Raw genomic sequence first — 18,657 nt, 5'->3', positions numbered from 1 at the left:
CTGGCCCGCCGGCACGGCCTGCTCTGCCTGGGCCAGGTGCGGCCCGCGGGTCGCCCCGCTGCCCGGGGCGGAGGGGGGGGGGCGCCGGGGGGAGCCCAGCAGCTCCCGTCCGCACACCCTCGTCCCGCCCGGTGTCCCCCTTCGCTCGTCCCCGCCACTCCTCCCCGCCGCGCGTCCCAGGGCGGGACGCCAGTTTAATTTTAAAATAGGGCGTTCGGTCATCCCCTCTAGCGCTTTTAAACCATCGGACGCGGATGAAAGCGTAAGGGCCGCAGGTTGCTAACGGCCTCTGTGCGTGCACGGGTGAGCGAGGAGACCCGAAGGGCGCTCACAAACCTTCCCCGGGAGCCTGCTCTCTCTCCAAATGGTGCCCTCCGCCTGTCCTGCCGCGCGCGACTCACAGTAAACGCGTCTTTCTGATCTCGGCGGCCCGCGGGGAGCTGGCACACGCGTCCCCAGCCCGGCCGCTTGCCTACAGCGGTGTCTCACAGCAGCTCTTTGCGCCTGCAGGTGGTGGAGGGAGAGCCCTACTACCATTTCAAACACCGCGGCACCAGGCAGAAAGCCTTGAGCAGACACTGGGGCTGGAATATGCGCCTGGCAAAAGAGCCAAAGGTAGGGAGGAGGCGGTTGCAGGGACCGAGGCGTGCCGTGCTGGGCAAACTCTGCCTGACACCGACAACGCTGCTTCCCACCCAGGTCCTCTGGTTTGAGCAGCAAACGGTAAAGAGGCGCACGAAGAGAAGCGTCAGCGTGGTGCCAACAGATCCCTGGTTCCATAAACAGTGGTACATGGTGAGATTGTGCCGCTCTCTCTTCTAATCCTCAAGCAAATCACCTCCCTGATGTGTAAACAGGACTAATGCTGACAGTGATGAGGCAGCAGAAGAGTCCTTGAAGGTCACCCGCAGCCCAGGGGCTGATCAAATTTAATCTGTTTTCCAGAACAATGGCATCAATCCCGACCTAAACATCCTCGCTGCTTGGAGTAAAGGGTACACCGGGCTGGGGGTGGTGCTGACCGTCCTGGATGACGGGATCGAGAAGGACCATCCGGACCTGTCTGCCAACTACGTAACTACGATGGGCTGAGCAGCGCGGGCCGCAGGAACCGGCTCCTTCAGGGCGTGTTGTCTCCAGGGGAGGGTGGGAGCTGGTGCCTTTATCCCACCCATGGGACCTCGCAGTGGGAACTCAGCCTCTCCGTGGCTGGATCAAAAGGTTTGGTGTCTCCCGCAGTGAATTTTCACATCAAGGAAACATTAGAACTTGCACACGCTCAAGCCCCCAAATTAGATGTAATTATAGCAAGCTGCAAAGCCAGTAAAGCTGGTAAGCCCTCACGTGCTCCAAGAGCCGGGAGGAAAGAATAGGTAAATCTTAAGATGTTGTTTATAACAACATCGTTTCACTGGTTTGTAGTTCCTCTGTCCTAACTGCGCAGCCGGTGAGGCTCACCCTCGGGTGACGCGCCATGCTGTGCTTTCTCACCGAACGTGAGCCTGGGTACGACGAAGCAGTACGGCGACGCGCAAAGTTATGCTCCTTTAGTGAAGCCCTGTTTCCAACAGCTCCAGGTTAACCCCACTCAGTTTCTGGGTGCGAAGGGGCCCCCCCTGCCCTCTCCGGGCTGGGCAGGCAGCGAGCTCGTGGGCGGGCAGGGCGATCCACGCTGCCAGCCACCGGGCGAAGCGCCAGGAGCCCGTGTTGAGCTGTCACAACCCACGCCGAAAAGCAGTTTGCTCATGCCGGTGCCTCTTTTTTGCAATAGGACCCCCTGGCAAGTTACGACTTCAACAGCAACGACCCCGATCCCCAGCCCAGGTACGCTGCCAGGGACGAGAATCGGTGAGTTTTGCCAGCTGATTGCCCAAGCAAATCTCTTCCCTGTGCTGGGTGCTTTATCTCTCCGGGGGCCGAGGCTGTCCCAGGCCCCTTCACCCCTCGCAGAGGACGGCTCACACGCTAACTCTGCTCCTCAGGCACGGGACACGCTGTGCAGGAGAAGTGGCGGCTGCAGCCAACAACCGAATCTGCGGAGCAGGCGTTGCGTACAATGCCAGAGTTGGAGGTGAGCCATTGCTCCGACGTGCTGGTGGGACAGGGGTCACCAGCCAGCTCCGGCACCCTGGGGAGGGCTTGCAGGGGGGTAGAGGGTGCTGCGGTGTTACCGCACACCCGGCCATGGTGTGGGGCTCAGCGCTCCCTGGGGGTTTAATGCCCACCGCGACGCGGGGCTCCGGCAGGCAGCACCAGCACCGTGCAGGCTCAGGCTCCCCTGCGGAAGCGAGTGCGACAAATGGGGTTAAAAGCTGGGAGGACTCACTGGGCTTAATTGCAAAGGGCTTAACGAGGAGCTTTGGGGACGAGATCGCGGCAGCAGCCGCACAGGCTTATGGGAGCCTGATGTCCTTAGGGCAGCGTCGCGTGAGAGGTGCTCAAGGCAACTGCGGGGGCGAAGTGGGGGCCAGCGAGATGCCGCTCAGTCCTTACGTTCACGAGGCGTGTGCGAGGCTCACGTCCACCCGGAGCCGGCGTGGCCTCCCGAGTGCTGCCGCCTCTCAGACACTGCCGCTCCTCGTCCTGGCCCTGCAGGTGTGCGGATGCTGGACGGTCCCATCACGGACGTGGTGGAGGCTCAGTCCCTCAGCCTGCGTCCCCAGCACATCCACATCTACAGCGCCAGCTGGGGCCCCGAGGATGATGGGAAGACCGTGGACGGGCCAGGCGTGCTGGCCGCGGAGGCCTTCTACAGAGGCGTTACCAAAGTAAGGTCGGCGCTGGCCTCGGGGACCTCGTTGGCACGAGGACTCCCTGCTCACCCCCCCCTCTGCCTCCCCGCTGCCAGGGACGGGGCGGCCTCGGCTCCATCTTCATCTGGGCCTCCGGCAACGGCGGGATCAACTACGACAACTGCAATTGCGACGGGTACGCCAACAGCATCTACACCCTGTCGGTGGGCAGCGTCCTGGCGGGCGGCCGGAGGCCCTGGTACGGCGAGGGCTGCTCCGCCATCCTCACCACCACCTACAGCAGCAGGACCACGAGCGAGGTGCAGATCGTGAGTGCCGTGCCGGCTCTGCCAGAGCAGCGACCCTCGGGCAGACACCGGTTCCCAGCACAGAGCGTGCTCATCCGAGCCCTCCTTACCTGGGGAGGGAGAGAGAGGCTTTATTAAAGCATTGGTACCTTAGACCCCAAAAAGCGCGGAGGGACCCGGAGGGAGCGTTTACTGAAGTTACCCAACTCCAGCCAGTCCTGTCCTCTGCTCCAGCAGCAGACAATGGTGCTGAGACCCCCCTCCCTCCCCCCCAGGTGACCACCGACCTGCACCACCGCTGCACCGACAAGCACACGGGCACCTCCGCCTCGGCCCCGCTGGCTGCGGGAATGATCGCCCTCGCGCTGGAGGCCAAGTAGGTGACCGTCGCGGCAGCGGGGCAGTCCCCAGGGAGAGCCTGGTGCCTCGCCAGAACCCTGCAGGGACAAGGAAGGGGGACTTTGCTACCAGGCAGGTTTGGGGGTGTGGAGCTGAGGTCTCCCTGGGCTCTGGTGGGCCAGCCTCTTCTCCCAGGACACTGCGGGAGAGCGGCCGGAGGCAGGAGGAGAGTTGTCCTCTGGAGGTCTCTGTTGCTCCCGTTTTGGCAGTGAAGGAGGTTGTGGGGGGACCAGTTGGACCCAGACAGCTAACTTACCCACATCAGAAGTGCCAAATCTCACCCTCAAAAGCTGACCCAAAGCAGAGACCTTTGTCCCCAAGTCCTCCTTGCTTCCAGCCCAGCACTGACCTGGCGTGACCTGCAGCATCTCGTCATCAGGACCTCCAAGCCTGCTCACCTGCAGGCAGAAGACTGGGCCGTGAACGGGGTCGGACGCAAGGGTGAGTTCAGGGCTGCCCGGCCCTGCCTGCTCCTGCTTCCCTCCCCTGGCTGTGGGGGGGGATGTGCTGCCCCTCAAACTCCTGCCAGCAGGCCTGGGGCAGGACCCCCCGGTGCTTTCTCAGTGCAGAGGGGCTCACGTGTCCTCTCTTGGGTGGCATCTGCTTTTCAGTGAGCCACCACTACGGCTACGGGCTCCTGGACGCTGGTCTGCTGGTGGAGATGGCCAAGGCATGGACAGGAACTCGGCCTCAGCGAAGATGCTCGGTCAAGGCTCTTCACGCCCCCCGGTAAGGGACGGTATCCCCTGGGTCTGACCTCACGCGAGCTCACACAGGGACTTTCTTGTAGCAAAGTTGTGCCGTGCCCATTGCAGGAGCAAGCGATGCTTCCCAGAAAGCGGTCTGTGCTGCACGGCTTCTGCTGTAACCACAGGGCTGTGCTTAGAGGTTGCGGCGGAGGGCAGGGTGCCCTTGGAGGGGGAAGAGATGCCCTCACCTCCGTCTTGTACTTGGCAGGAACATCGGCTCCGAGCTCACCATCTCTACAGACGTCTCCTCCTGCTCGGGGAGGACCAAGCGCATCCGCTCGCTGGAGCATGTCCGGGTCCGGCTCTCTCTGAGCTACAGCCGCAGGGGGGACCTGGTGATCGCTCTGACCAGCCCGATGGGGACCACGTCCACACTGCTGACCGTGCGGTAAGGGCGCTCTGCGAGCTCGCAGGGAGCACACTGCAGCTGAGATTTAGCAGCTGCTGGGGAGCAGGGAGGGCTGCTCCTCTCGCAGCCTCTCCTGGGGCCAGGAGACTCTCCCCCCACACTGAAGTGACTGCTTCTGGCCCCCACAGGGAACGGGCTCACCGTGCCCAAGGCTCCTCTGTGGCCCCTGCCACGTCTTAGCAATGCCCCACTGTACCAAGCACAGGGTGACTGCGGGGCCTCCTTGGGCTGCGTCCCTCCCCTCCAGCCCCTGGGCCGTCACTCCCAGCTCTCCTCTCCTCCAGCCCATACGACACCAGCCAGCAGGGCTACGAGGATTGGACCTTCATGTCCACACACTTCTGGGACGAGAACCCCAACGGGACCTGGACGCTCCGGCTAGAGAACAAGGGCGATGCCTATAACACAGGTGGGTGTCCAGGGCCCCAGGGAGTGAACCCCGTTCACTGAGGTCACCCAGTGCCTGGTTGTTCTTGCCTCCTCTTTCCTCTTCTTTGATTAGCAACTTGTTGGCTTGTCCTCTCCCTGCTCCTCCTGGGCACGGGGTCTGGCCAGAGCCCTCTTTTTCTGCAGGGCCATGTTTGTTTGTCTTGAGGGTCTCCCCAGCCAGCACACAGCCGGGGAGGGGACACGGCTTGCTCTCCTCCATGTGGCCCCAGAGCTTCCAGCCCCGCATCCACCAGCTTGCGGATCCCAAACCCTGGAGGGTTGGGAACGCGGCTGCCATCAGCACCGAGTCCTGTCCCTCCTGCCCCCAGGTCTGCTGACCAGCTTCACCCTGCACCTCCACGGCACAGATGAGGACATGACGGCCAGGCGCTTTGCGGCCTCTGCCGTGGACGAGTGCATCAGGCGGGACGCGCAGGGAGCGTGCGAGGGTGAGTCTTTGGGCAGGAGGGGACGGTGCTCTCGGCCCTGGGTGGCCCCGCAGCCTGGCTCATGCCACCGACCCTCTGCAGAGTGCGGCAGCTCTTTCTACGCCTACCAGCGCTCCTGCCTGTCCTACTGCCCTCCGCGCTACTACGGCCGTACCCAGAGAGCCGCCGCCACGAGCGCAGCCCGCATCTGTGCCAGCTGCCACCCCTCCTGCTACACGTGCCAGGGCGCTTCGGCCAACAACTGCACGGCCTGTCCCCCCGCCTGCACCTTCGATGAGCTCACCCACTCCTGCTCCCCTCAGCGGGGCTTCCCCCCCGAGGAGGGGCTGCAGAGGGACCTCCTCCCTGTCCTCATCTGCGGGGGCCTGATCCTCTCAGCCGTCCTCTATGTCACGTACCGTGTGGCCTTTTGTGTCGTGAAAGGTAGTGCCTGCTGTCCCCGGGCTGGCAGGACAACGTGACACCAGCCTGGGCTGCACGGACACAGGCGGCCGGATCCCAGCCTAGGACAGAGCTGCCCTCACCTGGCTTCCAAAATAAACTGGTTATTGCCTTTCCGGACCAACCTCTCCGAGGGGTGACTTCCCTTCCCAGCAGCGCCTGGGCTGATCCCACCCCGTGTCCAGCTCTGTGCATGGGCAGAGACACAGGTGGTGGCTTCCCTCCCCGCCTGGCTCATCCCCCCCCCTCACATCCCCCAGGGGCCTGAGCCATGCCGGGGGGCCCGGCCTGGCACGCTGCTGCGAGGGAGCTATTTCCAGGAGGGCCAGGCTGCGTGGCCAGCAGCCCTGTGCCCTTTCCCAGGCGCGGAGGGCCGTGAGGAGGAGGAGATGTGACTTCTCTCCAAACAGCTGCACCCGAGTGACCACAGCCAGCTCCTCCAGCACGAGCTTAGCCGCGAGCCCACGCAGCTTTTGGCAGGGGAGAGGCAGCTGGACTCCGAACCACTGCTTGGGGAGGACAGCCTGGACCCCCCCTGCTGCTGCGTGGTGCAGAGCGCGGTGCAGTCCCCGGCTCTTGTTTACCAGCAGCCTTTAGTCCTTAAAAAAAAAAAAAAAAGGGGGTCCCGGGGGTGCTGCACCCCACGGCTGCCCTGCTCTCCCCCTGCCACGGCAGCGGGGACGAACGCCCTGGGCCCTCGCTGTCCCATTAGGGCTGGCAGCGGCACAGCGGCAGCTGCGCCCCGGCACGCAGCGCGGCACCAGGCAGGGCTGGGACGGGCGCGGGGAGAGCTGCCAGCTGGGGCCCTCCCAGGGGCACCGGCACCACGCGGGGCTCAGCCTCCCGACCGCAGGACCCCGGCTGCCCCGGGACACGGTTGCGGCACGGTAGGGTGGGGGCGGTTTGTCCTGTGTCGTCCCCCCCCCGGCCGGCTGTGCCATCCCCGAGCGCAGCGTGTTTGCGCAGCTGAGTTACAGAAGAGAGCAAGAGCTTTGTCCAAGTGTATAATCACCCGTGAAACCAGCCCTCGGCCGGACCTTACAGAGCACAGACAGGAGGGAGCCGGGACGGAGCTTTTCCTCAAGTGGCAGCTGAGAGCGAGGGGGGGGGGGGGGTGTCCCCGGTGGGACCCCCCCCAGCCCCGGGGACAGGCTGGGATCCCCCTCGCAGCCTGCCGGGGGGAGGCGAGCAGAGTGCGGCTGCAGACACCAAGGTGGGGGGGGCAATGGCTTTGCCAAAACACCCGCCAGCCCAGCGCCGCGGGATGAGTTAGAGCCTGGACGCGCTGGAGCACGGCTTCCCCCGCAGCGGTGCGAGCCCCTCCGAGGGGTTTTCTCCATCCCGCTCCCCTCTGCCCGGGACTGGCCTAGTCCTCAGCGGGCAGCCTGCGGTGCGGGAACCGCCGCTGGATCTCGGTGCACACGTCGTCCTGCACGGGGAAGAGACGGGGATAGGGGAGGGCTGTGCCCCGGGGGGGGGGGGAGCTCACCCCACCCCAGGGAACCCAGGGCACCCATCCTCTCCCCAGCCCCAGCCCCCCAGTCCTCACCGCCCAGCCGAGCTGTCCCAGCAGCAGGGTGAGGCGCAGCAGTTCCTCGTCCCGCGGGTCCCCCCCCCACCTCGGCACCGGGATCCAGTTGGCAGCCTGGGGAGAGAGGGCGAGCGCTGGCCATGGAGGAGCCGTCGTAGCTGGGGTGCTCCTGGGGGGGGGGGGCCAGTGCACACAACCATCCCCCCCACACCCCTCCATGAGGGCCAGCGCTGCCGGTACCTGGGCGGGGAAGCCCTGGATGGTGTGGTCCAGAGCCACCGTCTTGGCCAGGTCCCTGCCCAGGCGGGTCAGGTCCTTCCAGTAGCAGCCCCGGGCGCAGAGGCAGTCCTGCTGGGAGAGGCAGTGCCTGGAGGGGGAGGCAGAGCCCATGGGGACCAGTCCCTGTCACAGGGGAGGTCTCCCCAGCGGGGTTTCACTAAGGCCATCACCTGATCAGCTGCTTCTTGGGGTCCAGCACATCCAGGACCTTCTCGGCGTAGTCCTTCTTCGCGGTTGTGAAGATGAAGATCTGGGGGAGCAGGCGAAGGTCCCTGCATGGGCTGCCCGAGTCCCCCCCACCCCGACAGAGCAGCACCCTGGGGGAACACGGGGGCTCTGGGTACCTCGTAGGTCTTGGAAAGGCTCTCCAGGAACCGCTGCACGTGGGGTCGCAGCTTCACGTGGACCTGGAAGGGAACAGCATCTCCAGACAGCCCCAGAAAACCACCAGCACCCGTATCCTGACACCAAGGTGACCCCCAAGAGGGGGGGTCAGCACCCCAAGCAGGATCCCAGGGGTCCCTCGGCCACCCTCTCCCCTGGGATTTCAGCCCCTGGGGCCCACTTCCCCCCCCGGCTACTAGGGAAGGACACGTGGACACCGTGGCTCTCCACAGCCCTGAGTCACAGCCCTGTGTGCCCCCCCCGGGGACCCAGCACCCCGCTGTCCCAACCCCAGCACACGGGCACCCACCTCGTAGGAGTCTCCCTGGAAGACCGTGGTGAAGGTGGCCGCGGCACCCCGCCGCCAGCTGGCAAGCACAGAGGAGCAGACCAGGGTCCCCTCCTGCAGGGCAGGGAGCAGAGTCAGACCCCAGCCCCGGGGCCGCAGCCCCCCTCCCCGGCCCCCCCCCAGCTCACCAGCTCCAGGACGAGGGTGCGCTCCGGTGTGCTGCGGGTCTTCCGGGGACCATCCCTGCCGGGCGCCGGGACTGCGGGGACCAGCCTGGCCGGAAGAAGGCAGAGGGTCGGCGGTGCAGCGGGGCTGGGGGGCCGTGGGGACCCCCCCCCACATACTCACAGGCTGGGGGCAGCAGGGTCCTGGCACTTGTCTGCGGGGAGCCCCGAGAAGTAGGCGCCCTTATAGCAGGGCTGCAACAGGGAGCTCGCAGGCTCTGTGGGACAGAGGGGTCCTGTCAGCGCAGCCTGGGGCAATCCCCCCCTTCCCCAGGCAGGGATTACCCCGGGGGGGGGGACACACACTCACCCCTTTCCCCGGGGCAGGGGGGAGCAGACGCTGGCCTGCGACGCTCCCCTTCGAGACGCAGCTTCGCCAGCCGGCCCTTCCCGGGGGTCACAGGCGGCAAGGGGGAACACGGGACACGGTCCCGGAGCTCCCAGCCCCGCAGTGGGCAGTGCTCCCCCCGGTCCTCTTCTCTTTGCCGGCTCTTGGCCCGTCGGCGAGCCCCCGCTTTGGTGGCCAAGACCCCCAGGTCCCCACTGCTCTCCCTGCGGGGTCTCTTCGCACACGGGGTGACTGTCCCCAAACCTGCCATGGCTGGGACAGCCAGACAAGGACGCCCCAAGCACGGGATGCCCAAAGGTGACAGCACAGAGCCCCAGCCCTGGGGCTGCTGGGCATCGCTCGCTCCAAAAGAGCTGCTGGAACTGGGGGTGCTCCCCCAGGCACTGCCCCACCCGGGGACCCCCAAGGGCACAGCAGCCAGCACACCTACCCTGCCCAGGGACAACCCCCCCCAGCAGCCCCAAATCAGCCATAGGAGGGGGTGGGAGGGGGCGCTTTTATAGGGTGGAGGCACCTTTCCAGCCCTAATCACCCCAAGGTGCCTCCGCCCGCGCTCCGGAGCACCCGGCAGCACCCAGGCATTACTGGGACCAGCTGGGGAGCCCAGCACAGAGCCCCAGCTGCTCCCAGGGCTCATCTCCGGCTCCTGGTGACTAATTACCCGTTATGCTAAGGACCCTCCTGGGCTGGCAGCTGCCACTCGGGCCACCCCAGGGCACCCACCCCAGGGCACCCACCCCAGGTACCCCCCAGCTGCAGCCCCAGCCCCATGCCCAGTTTGGGAACAGTCACCAGCGACACGAGCTGGGAGAGCTCAGCCCTTCCCCGGCACCGGCTCCAAACCCACCCCCGAATGGGTGCAAGACCACCCCAGGAGCCCCGAGCGGGCGATGCACCCCAGGGTGCCCAGTGCAGTGCTCCCGGGGTGGCCGTCCCCGCAGCACCCCCGGGGCACGTCCCGTCCCCGCGCGGGCCCCGTGGTTGTGCCCGCCAGCCCGCGGGTTGGGTTACGTGCGAGGGGGGCTCCGGCACAGGGAGGGACCCGCTCGCCTCCGCCGGAAGGGAGATAAGCGGCAGGTCCCCGACCTCGAGAGGCAGAGCCTGGCAGGTGTCCATCTCCGGGACAGGGACACGCTGCTGGGCGGGTGCATTGCTCTGGGGGCTCAGCATGGGGACGCGGGAGGGGACCCCCCCCGCCCAGGCACCCTGGGGTGGCGAGGGCACGGGACGCCCTGGGCCGGCTCCAGCCAGGAAGGGGCACGCGGCAAGCGAGGTGATATACAGGTTTATTTTCTGCAAAAAAAATAAATTACCACCCTCCTCCACCCCCCCGCAGCCAAGTCGACCCCAAGGACGGCGAGATGCCCGTCACAGGGCGGAGGGCAGGACGGGGGTCCCTGGGGGCCCTGGCCCCTCCACAGCCGTGGGAAGGACAGGAGCGTTTCCAGCCCCCCGGTTCACCCTTGGGGTCCCGCCGGCCGTCCCCTCCCCGGGTGATAGAGCCGGGGGGGCTCAGGGCGGCCGGGGCTGGGGGCAGTGCCGGGCTGCCTCCCGCACCAGCCGGTCCTCGCGGGGCGTCCATGGCCGGGCGTAGCCGTCGTCCTGCAGCAGGATGCGGTTGAGTGTGCGCTCGTAGTTGACGTGCCGCCGCGCCATGAGCAGATACTCGCCGCCCTCCCGGAGCGGGGGGCAGCTGCAGGTGTTGGGCACCCACACGTACTCCCGGGTCACCAGGGGGAAGCGGTGACGATATGGCGTTTTCACCTCCACCTCGTAGCGCGTCTCCTGCCCCACCAAGCGCCGCGCCAGGATCCTGCCCTGGAAGACTGCGGGGCAAGCACGGGGCACCCTGAGCAGGGCACGTCCCCCAGCATCGTCCCGAGCCCCTTCCCGTCCCTGGCGCTCACCAAAGTCGCTCTGGCAGAAGTGCTGGACGCGCTGGGAGCGTCCCTTGGCCGGGCGGCACCTCCCGCATCGCCCTGCGGGGGCAAACCTGCAGCAGTTTAGGGGGGAGAGGGGACACGGCACCCCCAAAACCCCCTCCTGCGGCGGTGGGAGGGGGCATGGGGGCCCATATCCCATAAGGAGAGAGGGGACACACCAGGCTCCCAAGGGTCCCAGAGGGGGGTTAAGTCAGGGGGCCCTTTTTTAGGGTCCCCATCTCACGGTGAACCCATGGGGCTCTCCGGGACCCTCCCCGCAGCAGAGAGCCCAGGGGTGCGGGAGCCTGTGGGGACCCCCGTGGGGGAGCAGGCACCTGCAGCAGCCCTGGCCCAGCTCCCGCCGGGGGGGCTTCTCGGTGGTGGCTCCATGGCAGAGCGCCCAAGAGGGGGCGGCAGCGTGGGGGCCGGGGTGACCGGGGGCTCCTGGGGCGGGGGTCTGCCGGCTCCCCGGGTCTGGGGCTGCCGCAGGGGGCTGGTGTCGCCACGGCCAGGTTGGGGATGCCCGCGGGGCAGCCAGAACTCGTACTCGATGCCAGGGTTGGGCTCCTGCAGCAGGACCTGCACGGGCAGGGGCAGAGCTAAGGGGAGAGATGGGGGCCGGGAGCCGGCTGCCCCTGTCCCCGCGCCGCCCCCGCCCTCACCATCACGTGCAGATCCTCGTCGGTGGGCCCGGGCGCCTCCAGGCTCTCGGTGCCGTCGGGGGCCCGGGCATAGTGCAGCCGGGTGCCGGCCACCTCGTACGGCCCCGGCCAGGCGATGGACCAGTCCCCGTTGAGCACGTAGCGCCCATCGCTCGTCATCAGGGCTGCAGAAGGGAGCGCGTCTGGGGGCCGAGCACCACACGGTCCCTGGGACCCCCACGCTGGGCTGGGCTGGGCTGGGCTGGGGGGCAGCCCAGACGCCTGGGTCCCCACCGGAGGCCTCTCCCCGAGCGGGGAGGGCAGCGTGGGCTGGGAGAGCTGCGGTCGGGGCTTGGGAGAAATCTGCTTTCTTGTAAGAACTTGGCTTCGTCCCAAGCCGGAGCCAAACCCTGGTGTGCAAAACCCGCCGAGCCCCCAAGCCCTGGTCCTGGTGGGGATGGGGCCCCGGCTGCTTCGGGAGGGGGACTGGGGGGGTCTGGGAACGGGGGTGCCGGTCCTGGTCCCACGGTGGCTGGCCTGGCCCCGCTCCAGCTCAGTCGTTCCCAAAACCCACGGCCGCGGCCTCTGGAAAAGTGCCCTGAGCGCCGGCGAGTTCACTGAACCCGCGATGCTCAAAACAGCGTCCGAGCAGGGGAACCGGCATGGCACGGCACGGCACAACCACCCCCTGCCCTGCCCTGCCTGCACCCACGGGTGGCACCAACCAGGACCGACTGGGATGGACGGGGACTGACTGGGACAGAGACAGGACATGTCCTACCGAGGTAGTTGCGGCTCTTGTCCGTCACCTTGATGTGGGTGGCCCCAGCTGGGATCTTGGTCACGTTCACGTACCCAAAATAATCTGGCAGGGGGGGACAGAGTCAGGGCAGAGCCGGGGCACGGCCTGAGGGGACAGCCTGGGGACGGGGGGGCCGGGGCTGGGGCAGGAGGGGACCGGGCACAGAGGAGCTCTGGGTCTGGGGCAGCCCCAGCCCCGTCCCAGGCATCAGTGGCATTAACCCAGCTGGGCCCCACATGCTGGGACATCTGGGGCACCCAGCGATGGCCCTGGGGGGCCCTGGGGTGCCATCCGAGGCTGTCCGTCCTCACGGGCATCGTCGTCCCCGCAGCCTGGCCAGGCATCCCATGGACACTGGATAGGACCACACGGACCCTGGGTGCCCCCAGGGACCTCTGAACACCCCTGGGGACCCCATGGACCAGAGGAGTGCCCCAGAGATCCCCCACCCAGCCCCCGGAGGAGTGATACCCTCTGCAACGAGACATCACCCCAGTGAGAGGTCTCCTCTGAGCCCGCTGTCCCTGTCCCTGCGTGTTGGGGACAGGAAGGGATCAGGGACAATGTGCCAGTGGCGATGGGGCAGATGGAGAGGGGACGGGGTGACGGGGGACCCAGGCGATGCCTTGGGGACACAGACGGGGGACAGGAGGACAGGGGAGCCAAGAGCCAAAGCATTCACCCATGGAGGGGGCCGGGGCAATGGTTCATTCACCGGAGGAGGGGTCCGCGCCCTGGAAGAGCCGGTGCACGAAGAGACACGTGTCGTGGCCGCCGCCGCACTGGCCGCAGGCGTCGGGCCGCGTGCCCGAGCCCAGGATCCCATCGCAGCCCACGCTCTGCGGGGAGCCGAGACGTGGCCTCAGGGTGGGGGGTCAGGGCTGGGGGTCCCGGGGGTCCCGGCCCCGCATGCACCCACCAGGCAGCGCCCGCCGACGCAGAGGTCTGGGGAGCCGGGGCTGCAGCGGGTGCCGTCCAGCACCCGGCCGAAGGTGTAGTAGAAGTTGTGCCCCTTGGCCAGGCAGTTGAGGTCGCAGACGTTGGGGGCTGCCGGAGCCGGGTGGGAAGGGAAGGGGGTGATGCCGGTGGCAGCTGTGGCCCCAGGTCAGCCCGGTGATGCCGCCCACCGCCCCGGGACTCACCTCCGTGGAAGGGCACCCAGCGGTACCGGGCCGGCGTGCCCAGTACGGGCTTGTTGTCGTAGAGGGAGCACTGCATGGCACGGAAGGGCACGGAGCCGCCGGGGCAGCCCTGTGGGAGCGGCAGGATGGAGCCCCACGGGACCGGGACTGGGGCCGGCCATGCCGGTGCCGTGGCCCTCGCAACGCTCACCTGGAGCTGGCAGAGCCGGTACTGCCGCGGGTCGCCCGTGCACGGCTCCTCCTCGGCAGACCTGCGGCCACAGTGTCAGCACGGTGGGGCCGGGGCACGGCCCCCTCGAGCATCCCTGCTTGCACCCTGTGTCCCCCACGGGGACTCTCCCCGTCTCTGGGGCCAGGATGCCACCGAGCTGCAGCCGGGCTGGGATGCATCCCCACGGGGGAGCAGGAGCGGGGACCACGATGTCCCACGTGGGGCCACATCCTGCCAGAGCTGCACCCCGGGATGGAGGCGGCAGGGTCCGGCTCCCCCCGCCCTCCCCAATCCCTTCCCCTCCAAAATTGGGCTGGAATTTGGCCAGGGCGTAGCGCGGTGCCGAGGGCCTGCAGGGACACGTGCGGAGGCAGTGGCAGAGCCGTGTCACGGGGTGTGGGTGCTGCGGGGGGGTGTGGGGACCCCCCGGGGCGGCCATGCCGCCCCGTCCCCCACTCACCGCAGGCACCTCCGGGCGCGGAGGGCGACGCCGTCCCCGCAGGAGCTGGAGCAGGAGCTCCAGGGTCCCCAGGGCCCCCAGGCACCCCGGGCCGACTGCCGGCGGGGCCGAGCAGGGGCTGGGGGCTCGGGGACCCGCGCCGGCGTCCCCAGGGCTGGGCCCTGCGTGGAGGAAGGTGACGGTCAGTGCCGGGGCCGGGCTGGAGCAGCCCGGGGGTGCCGCCGCGCACCCCGAACCCCTCACCTGCGCGGTGCCGAGGCCGCAGCCCAGGCTGAGCCAGGCCAGGAGCAGCAGCCGCCACGGCCGCCGGCGCCTGCGGGAGCGGAGACCCCTGAGCCCCACCGTCCCCAGGGACCGGGGTGCCGGCAGCGGGGTGTCCCGCATCCCGGCATCGGTGCAGCCAGCGCTGCCGGGGGGGGGGGGGGGCGGGGGGCCACCGCCGCGCTCCCCCCACCCCCTCCCCCAGGGGGACCCCAGCGAGGGGGAAGGAGGCGAGACGGAGGCAAGACGAGACACGGCGGGAGGGTCCCCGCCGGCGGCGGCACCGGCCGGGATGTGGGGTCCGGTGCCGCGCGGCAACACCGGGGACCTCCGACCCCGAGCGGGGCCAGGCGGGTGGGCGCAGCCGGGCGGGCGACGCCGCCTCCCGCACACGTGCCCACGCGGCTCCGGGCACGGGAGACGGCCCCGCCGCACCCACGGCCCCGCGGCGGGGAGCCGGGCCGGGCTCGCTGCCTGCCGGGACAGGACCAGACCTGCGCGGCGGGGCCGGGGCTCCGTGTCGTTCCCTGATCCGGATCCGGCCCCGCCGCGGAGGGAGCGGGATGGGGGGCAGCGGGGGGGGGGGGGGGGGCCGCGTCCCAAAGCGCCTGACGCTGGAGCACCCCAACCCGCCCAGCCCGGGGGTGCAGAGGGGCGCGGGGAGTGCAGGGGGGGTGCCGGGGTCCTAGCCCCCCGTGTCGGGGAATCCCCCGGCCGAGCCGGTTTCCTCACGCCGCGCAGCTCCCACAGGGACCGGCGGTCGCGAGTGGCCGCCCGCAGCCCCGAACGCCTGGGTCCCCCCCCCGGCAGGGCAGGGGATGGGGGCGGGGGGTCGCGGTGCCGTCGCTCCGAGGGGGGGGGGGGAGGGTCCGGAACCCGGTGAGGGTCGGGTGATGCCCAGACCCCGCTGGCGGCCGGGGGTACCCCGCGTGCCTCAGTTTCCCCGCAGGAGCGGAGCTGACCCCGAGCGGGGCGGGGGGGGGGTGTCCGCGAGGGGTTAAGCAGAAATCGGGACCTTACCCGGCACCGTGGGGTCCCCCGCGGGGGACCGGGCCGCCCCGAAACCCCCACCCGGCCATGCCGCCCCTCGTCCGGGGCGTCCCGGCGGCTCAGTCCCGGCTCGGCGTCCCGGCGGCGGGGAGGGGGGAGCCGGGACGATCGGGCATCGCCTGCGCAGCTCCGGGGGGGCCGGGCGAGGCTTCCCCCCCCTCCCCGCCGCTCGCCTCCCGTCCCTCCCCGCCGCGTTATTAATATCCAGCCCCAAAGGTGCGCCCAGCCCTCCCCAGCCGCCCGTTAACCCTTCGGGGCCCGGAGCTCCGGCCGGCGAGGGGGGCTGGTGGGGTCCCGGGGGGGGCCCCGGCGCCGCTCCGCAGCATCTGCACCCCCCCCCGGGACCCCACCAGCCCCAGATGCAGAGGGGAAAGGGCAGACGGGACCCCCGCACCTCATCTCATCCTGATCCGGGACCCTCCGGGTACCCCCCCAATGCTGGGCATCCGGGGGGGGGGTTTGGTCCCACAGAGGGTCCCCGCTTAGGGCTTGGCAGATGCAGCAGGATCTGCTGGGGGGGGAGGTTTGGGGTGCCAGGGGCTGGCAGAGCCCAGGCTGCTGGGTGCCCCCCCTTGCACCCAGCACCCTTGGGCCCCACAGGGCAGCCCCAGGCACCCCCAGCCCAGAGCTGAAGGGGTTACGGTGCCAGAGTTGCGGGTGTCCCTTGGGGTGTCCCCGCTGCAGGGCACGGCAGAGAGCGGGCAGGATGGCCCGGGGGTGCGCAAGGGATGAGCTCCCGGGATGCTACATCGAGGACGCGGGCAGCGGGATGCTCTACAAGCGGGGACGGCTCCTGGGGGAGGTAAACCCCCCATCACCCCCGCGCCGGTCCCGTCCCTGCACCCCCGGACAGCCCCTCACCCCAGCCAGCACCCCCTCCCCACTGGGCACCCCAGCGGTGTCACACACCTGCAACCCCCCTAGGGCTGCAGGGGGTCCCCGAGGTGTCCCGTTCCGAGGGGCACCCACCACGTCACCTCTGGGGAAGGGGAAACTGAGGCAGCGGGGGGACGCTGGGACCGAGGTGTCCGGGGCCAGCGCCAGCCAGGTCCCCTGGGCTGCTTGGCCCCCCAGGGAAGGGCACGTGGCCGGGCGCCCCGACACCCGGCACCCTCTTCTGCCGCAGCCTCTCGCCCCTCGGCTCGTCCCGGCGTGCCGGGCTGCTCACTCCCGCAGGACCATCCTCACAGGGGGCCTTCGGGCGCTGCTACCAGCTGATGGAGGTGGCCAGCGGCAGGGTCTACGCGGCGAAGGTCATCCCGCGAGCCCAGCTCACCGTGGTGGGCATCAGGGAGAGGGTGAGTCCTGGGGGAGGGACACATAGAAAGTCCCCAGGGAGGGGGGGCGATGCCCACGGGGACCCCACAGAGCCCCACAGCCCTGCCCTTGCCCCTTCTCCCTCCTTCCCGGGCAGCTGGGTGGGTTCCCATCCCCGTCTCCCCAAGGGTGCATTGCTGGGGGTCCCCGGATCCAAAGGGTTCCCCGGGGGGGGGGCCGGGCTCGCGCCGATGCAGGTGGAGCGGGAGCGGGAGCTGCACGGCTGCCTGCGCCACCGGCACATCGTCCGCCTCCACCGGCACTTCGCCGACCGCAGCCACGTCTACCTGCTGCTGGAGTACTGCAGCCGGAGGGTGAGCAAGCGCCGGCACCCCAAAACGGAGCATCCCCACGCCGGGGCTTTGCCAGGCCCCGAGCTGGCACCTCGCTCCGTCCCCAGTCCCTCGCCGACATCCTGCGGGTCCGGGGGAGGCTGACGGAGCCGGAGGTGCGGTACTACCTGCGGCAGATCATCTCGGGGCTGCGCTACCTCCACGGACAGGGCATCGTCCACCGGGACCTCAAGCCGAGTGCGTGGGGGAGAGCCGGGGCAGTGGGAGGGTGAGCCGCGCCGGCCCCGCTCGGGCTGATCTCCCTCCGCAGGTAACTTCTTGGTGACCGAGAAGATGCAGGTGAAGATTGGGGACCTGGGGCTGGCGCGGTGGGAGGCACCGGCTGGCCGGCGCTGGGGGTGAGTGGGGCCGCGGGGCTGCCGGGCCGGGGCTGCGGGGCCAGGGCTCACCTTGCCCGTCTCCCCAGGGCGCTCTGCGGGACGCCCAGCTACCTGGCCCCGGAGGTGTTGGACCGCAAGGGACACGGGGTGCCCTCGGACATCTGGGCCCTGGGCTGTGCCATGTAAGCGGGGACCTGGAAGGAGGGAGGGAAGGAGGGCAGGGGGTGCTCCCGGCCTCGCTGAGCAGCCGGACACCCCCCCCCCCCCCCCAGGTACGCAGCGCTGACGGGCAGCCCCCCGTTTGAGGCGGCTCACCGGCAGGAGCTGTACCAGCGCATCCGGGCGGCGCGGTACCCGCTGCCCTCCCACCTCTCGCCTCACGCCCGGGCCCTTATCGCCCGTCTGCTGGCCCCTGAGCCCGCAGCACGGCCCAGCCTGCGGGACGTGCTGGACCACGGCTTCTTCACCCAGGTGTGGTGCCGGGGGGGGGGGGGGGGGGGGGCACACAGCCCACACGGACACGGCGGGGGACGGGGGGGGTGTCACTGACTCTTGCTCCCCAGGGCTTCACGCCGGACAGGCTGCCGCCCCGCGCCTGCCGCTCGGTGCCCGTCTTTGTGGGACAGGACCCGCTGCGCAGACTGCTGCGGGGGGCTGCCGCGGCGCTGGTGAGGGGTTGGCCGTGCCAGGAGCGCCGAGACTCAGCATCCTGCCACCCCGGAGGGCGGCCATCTCCCCCCCCCCCCCCCCCGCAAAGGAGCAGCTTCCTCGGCAGGACCTGAGCCATGCAAACATCCGCTTAGGAAAACCTTTATTAGTGCTAGGAACTGTCTAAAATCCAGTCATTGAAACAAGCAGGGTGGGACGTGACCATTACGAACGGCACACACACACACCAGTTTGCCCTTAGAAAAGGTTAACAGAAAAAAAAAACAACCCCAAAACCCCAAACCTGAAAGGGACCTCTCTTCCCCGCCAGCCTGGGACGGGATGGGGACGAGGAGCTGGGGGAGCGGGGAGAAGGTGCAGCTCCGAAGAGCCCGGTGCCCGGCATTGCTCCTGGGGATCACCCACGCACAGGGAACAGCAGCGCTTGGGGAGGCATCAGGTCCCCCCCCGCTCTGCCTGGCCGTAGCCTTCGGCAGCACCGCTCACCGCACCGCCAGCAGCAGGGGTTACTGGAGGGAGGGACAGAGTTATTTGTGG

General features: G+C 69.0%; 2 protein-coding genes across 8 annotated transcripts; one reads left to right on the top strand and one right to left on the bottom strand.

Annotated features, from left to right (window-relative positions):
• The first annotated feature begins 520 nt into the window (after nt 1-520).
• PCSK4 (proprotein convertase subtilisin/kexin type 4) lies at nt 521-6,036 on the top strand. 7 transcript variants are annotated; one of them, XM_076359144.1, is made up of 14 exons: nt 521-615; nt 700-795; nt 946-1,074; nt 1,772-1,824; nt 1,983-2,071; nt 2,596-2,768; nt 2,849-3,061; nt 3,316-3,416; nt 3,777-3,880; nt 4,051-4,168; nt 4,397-4,576; nt 4,882-5,006; nt 5,356-5,475; nt 5,557-6,036. In XM_076359144.1, exons 1-14 carry the CDS (start codon nt 592-594, stop codon nt 5,934-5,936), a joined length of 1,905 nt encoding a protein of 634 aa, XP_076215259.1. In that variant the 5' UTR covers nt 521-591; the 3' UTR covers nt 5,937-6,036. The 7 variants fall into 7 exon arrangements, with proteins under 7 accessions (XP_076215259.1, XP_076215258.1, XP_076215261.1 ...); XM_076359143.1 differs by having other exon boundaries at nt 1,772-1,848; nt 2,849-3,052; XM_076359146.1 differs by having other exon boundaries at nt 1,772-1,848; nt 3,819-3,880.
• Nucleotides 6,037-10,431: 4,395 nt separating this feature from the next.
• Nucleotides 10,432-15,490, bottom strand: ADAMTSL5 (ADAMTS like 5). Its single transcript, XM_076359565.1, has 12 exons — nt 15,432-15,490; nt 14,394-14,463; nt 14,151-14,311; nt 13,670-13,730; nt 13,480-13,588; nt 13,257-13,384; nt 13,053-13,176; nt 12,317-12,400; nt 11,557-11,720; nt 11,230-11,473; nt 10,880-10,951; nt 10,432-10,798 (listed from the first exon to the last, which is right to left on the bottom strand). Exons 1-12 carry the CDS (start codon nt 15,488-15,490, stop codon nt 10,485-10,487), a joined length of 1,590 nt encoding a protein of 529 aa, XP_076215680.1. The 3' UTR covers nt 10,432-10,484.
• Nucleotides 15,491-18,657: the final 3,167 nt, after the last annotated feature.

Source organism: Aptenodytes patagonicus, chromosome 25 (assembly GCF_965638725.1).
Source record: "Aptenodytes patagonicus chromosome 25, bAptPat1.pri.cur, whole genome shotgun sequence".
Taxonomy (NCBI): domain Eukaryota; kingdom Metazoa; phylum Chordata; class Aves; order Sphenisciformes; family Spheniscidae; genus Aptenodytes; species Aptenodytes patagonicus.
This window is presented reverse-complemented; position numbering and strand designations above follow the sequence as displayed.

What these genes read in the sequence shown, in the direction of transcription:
- PCSK4 (XM_076359142.1), top strand. Translation starts at nt 592, where the DNA reads ATGCGCCTGGCAAAAGAGCCAAAG. An exon ending in TCCACACTGCTGACCGTGCG is followed by an intron (nt 4,577 to 4,881) that starts GTAAGGGCGCTC and finishes CCTCTCCTCCAG; the next exon opens with CCCATACGACACCAGCCAGC. An exon ending in CGCGCAGGGAGCGTGCGAGG is followed by an intron (nt 5,476 to 5,556) that starts GTGAGTCTTTGG and finishes GACCCTCTGCAG; the next exon opens with AGTGCGGCAGCTCTTTCTAC.
- ADAMTSL5 (XM_076359565.1), bottom strand. Translation starts at nt 15,490, where the DNA reads ATGGCCGGGTGGGGGTTTCGGGGCGGCCCGGTCCCCCGCGGGGGACCC. An exon ending in ACCGGCTCTGCCAGCTCCAG is followed by an intron (nt 13,589 to 13,669) that starts GTGAGCGTTGCG and finishes CCGCTCCCACAG; the next exon opens with GGCTGCCCCGGCGGCTCCGT. An exon ending in GGGCGCGGACCCCTCCTCCG is followed by an intron (nt 12,401 to 13,052) that starts GTGAATGAACCA and finishes CCCCCCTGCCAG; the next exon opens with ATTATTTTGGGTACGTGAAC.